The sequence below is a fragment of the Mchenga conophoros genome, linkage group LG18, assembly GCF_057382185.1.
Source record: "Mchenga conophoros isolate Kocher_MC1m ecotype Shallow Benthic linkage group LG18, M_conophoros_male_GT1.1, whole genome shotgun sequence".
Lineage (NCBI taxonomy): Eukaryota > Metazoa > Chordata > Actinopteri > Cichliformes > Cichlidae > Mchenga > Mchenga conophoros.
In genome coordinates, this window is record NC_140543.1 from 28,479,595 (window position 1) to 28,482,798 (window position 3,204).

At 44.4% G+C, this 3,204-nt stretch overlaps 1 protein-coding gene across 1 annotated transcript; it reads right to left on the minus strand.

Annotated features, from left to right (window-relative positions):
• Window positions 1-704: 704 nt before the first annotated feature.
• Window positions 705-2,901, minus strand: pecr (peroxisomal trans-2-enoyl-CoA reductase). Its single transcript, XM_085253959.1, has 8 exons — window positions 2,722-2,901; window positions 2,300-2,433; window positions 2,058-2,223; window positions 1,896-1,977; window positions 1,690-1,786; window positions 1,498-1,608; window positions 1,165-1,276; window positions 705-1,072 (listed from the first exon to the last, which is right to left on the minus strand). The coding sequence occupies exons 1-8, from the start codon at window positions 2,831-2,833 to the stop codon at window positions 990-992; spliced, it is 897 nt and encodes a 298-aa protein (XP_085110085.1). The 5' UTR covers window positions 2,834-2,901; the 3' UTR covers window positions 705-989.
• Between the last annotated feature and the right edge of the window lie 303 nt (window positions 2,902-3,204).

The following is a 3,204-nucleotide window of genomic DNA, read 5'->3' on the forward strand; positions in this document are numbered from 1 at the left end:
GTTTGGTGCCCGTGATCAACAAAATAACGTTATTTAATTATAAACATATGATTAATTTTCAACATCAAACACAGAACAACTACATAAATCCACAATCTAAATATATTTACACTTAATGACACTTATTATTAACATGCGGTGTTACCATGCTGAAACAATTACTATCGTCTGAATTTCTTTTTGTATTCCTGGCAGCCAGCTGCAAGATAGACATTTCATTTGCAAATGATTAGATGGTCTGAGACCACAGGAGAAAAAATGTCTGTACACTCTGCTGTTTGCACACAGGCCAAAACTGTGAGAGCCGTTTGTAATCATATACATGCTGTCGAGATCTTACCTCTATCTATATAGCGAGGATCACATTCTTTGGTTTCTCAAGTGCATTTAACACAATTAATCAAGAGCAGATGCAGGAAACGTTTGACATACTACATGCCTTCTATACCTTCTATAATACAAAATATCTACCAGGCAGAAAATCAATTTCCATATATTATCATTATTAGTAGTAATACTAATAGTAGTGGCGATTTCATATTCCTGTCAACTGCTGTAACAAAAGAATTTTCCTAAATATGGCATAAAATATTTTTCATTCCATACGTTCAATATATGATCAGACATCTTTTTAGACTTTTTTATGAGATAATGAGTTCAAAACAGACAGAGATGTTAAATCAAAAAAGAAAATTATATTGTTCTGTTTTACAGTTTTATTAAATTTTACTCACAGACTTGTTGACAGAATTGGAGAGAAAAATGATATGTACATTTCAAAAGTTGCATGTTACAAATCTTTACTTCTGGACACTTCTCGTACTATTAATTACATACAATTACGTGCAAATTCTTAACAATCAGTCACACACTACAAATACAGACTTTCTAACCAGGCCAGCACGGTGTGCTTAACAGTGTTTGTGGCTCAGAGTCCACGATGCCTTTTGGCTTAGGGATTTTGTGCTCTCGCGGGTCCCATGAGTAAATCAGAGTTTGCTTTTTGGGTCGACCAGTTCATTCAGAGCATCCAGGTTCTCCCCCTCTGGAGCTTCAGGCCATGCACTGTGGTCTGGAGACAAACACAAGAATTTAGCTCCTCGTACTAAATCTAATATATACTGGGAAGACTACAGTGCAGTTGTGTTAGAGAGCTATACATACTCTGTATCTCCCACATGGACTTATACAAACTTTGTCCCGCATCGACCTTCAACGTGGCTCCAGAAATGTAGGAAGCAGCAGGAGAGAGCAGGAAACACACTGCAGATGAGACCTGGGCAAAGACGGCAATTCAAAAATTGGTGATTACAGCTGTGATTTAACCTTTCTCCTTCTATTGTATGGCTTCACAACTACTTCTTTATATCCTCTAATACTGTTTATGGAGCACTGTGAGACCTTTGTGGTCTGGCTTCATTTTTTTTTAACAACACCAAGGGGAATTTTCAGGAGACTCTTTTTTCCTCTAACAAAGCTGGGAACTGGGTTGCAAACCTCTTCGGGCACTGCCAGCCTCTTCGCAGGAGTGAATGGAACGGACATCTTGAAAAGATGTGGTCCGTACTCTTTATAGTTCTCCATCGCTGTTTTGGAAAAGATTGTACCCTGCAGCCAAACAGAGAGATGAAAATCATGCGCATCTTGAAAAACTGAAACAAAACTGATTATGTGCTGAGCTGTACGCACAGGTGCAACAGCGTTGATTCGGACCCCCGAGGCTGCCCACTCGATGGCGAGACTCTTAGTTAAGTTATCCACCGCTGCCCTCGCTGCTCCCGTGTGGCTGTCGAGGAGGAGGAGACACACCACGCAGCAGGCAATTAAAAAAAAAACAACAACAACTATGTGACGTTGCACATTCGTGTGTGAATAATGAGGGAAACTGTTCTTACGCCATGCCCGGAAAGCCGTTCCACATGTTGGCGATGATGCTGACGATGGCGCCTCCGTGCTCCTTCATCCATGCTGTGTAGACTGGAGGGGAGAACAACAACGGTCACGCTGAGAGACCAAACCACAAACACCAAAGCCTGTGTTATCTGTGCCCGGCTCACCCTCCTTGCAGCAGTGGAAGGTTCCTGTCAGGTTGGTGTCTACCACAGCCTTCCAGCCCTTAGAGGACATGTCTTCTGCAGGGCTGCTGAACTGACCTCCTCCGTTGTTCACCAGAAAGTCTATACGGCCATATCGCTTCAGTACTGATGACACAAGAGCCTTCACCTTCAAATGACAGAAAGACAAAAAGAAAATCAGCCACTTATGCACTGAAACGAGCAGCAGATGCAGAGCTGCTCACCTCCTCCTCGCTGCGGATGTTACAGGGCACAGCAGTGACACTTGCAGGACTGGAGGGAGGGATTTTCTGTCTCATCTCCCGAGCTGCTGCCTCCAGCCTGTCTGCCTTTCTGCTGGAGATCACCACACTGCAGCCTGAAGACCAACAAGTGAGCCACGAAAAACAATTACAGCACTTTCCGAAATAAAGCTTCGAGTCAATTTACTGTGAAACAACACTGACAGCCACCAGATGTTTGGTGTTTCCAGCTGTTAGCGAACACTCACAGCCACACTTTCACAGTGTCCCTGCGCGCACTTGACCGAGGGACTGGTGCGACTCTTACAGACTTGTTTGTATCTGTGTCGAAGTTCACTTGCTGTCACTCAGCTGCTCCTCACTTCAGACTCTTTGCGCTACAACAACTATTAGAACTCACTCACCCAGCTCCAGCAGCTCCGCAGAGATAGCTTTACCGATCCCGGTGCCTCCACCCGTCACTATTGCAACTTTGTGGTTGAACAAGCCCGGTCGGAAAACACTGGAAGCCGCCATGCTTGTTTCTGGTAGTGATGTGACGTTCTGTATCGAGGCTTGTGCAAAGCTTGTGTCGAGTAATTTAGGGGGCGTTTCCGCGATGCGCGTATCGAGGCTTGCTTCATTTATGGGAGGAGCTGAAAATGATGACGTCCGAAGCCTCGCTGCCCGGCTGTACCACGTGACTGGTTCATGAAGTGGTTCGAACTTTGCCGCGAGCTATGACAGCGATATAAACCCCTCAGACTTCATTCAAAAATGTGGGTGTTTGATGGAGAGTTGCGGTTAGTGAGAGTTTGGAGACAGTTTGGAGGTTTATGAGAGTGAGGAGAGAAAGTCAGGAGAGAATGGAGCCAGCTAAGAAGAGGAGGATGTCCTCCCCTGTGTGG

What these genes read in the sequence shown, in the direction of transcription:
- pecr (XM_085253959.1), bottom strand. Translation starts at nt 2,833, where the DNA reads ATGGCGGCTTCCAGTGTTTTCCGACCGGGCTTGTTCAACCACAAAGTT. An exon ending in ACATCCGCAGCGAGGAGGAG is followed by an intron (nt 2,224 to 2,299) that starts GTGAGCAGCTCT and finishes TGTCATTTGAAG; the next exon opens with GTGAAGGCTCTTGTGTCATC. An exon ending in GAATCAACGCTGTTGCACCT is followed by an intron (nt 1,609 to 1,689) that starts GTGCGTACAGCT and finishes GTTTGGCTGCAG; the next exon opens with GGTACAATCTTTTCCAAAAC.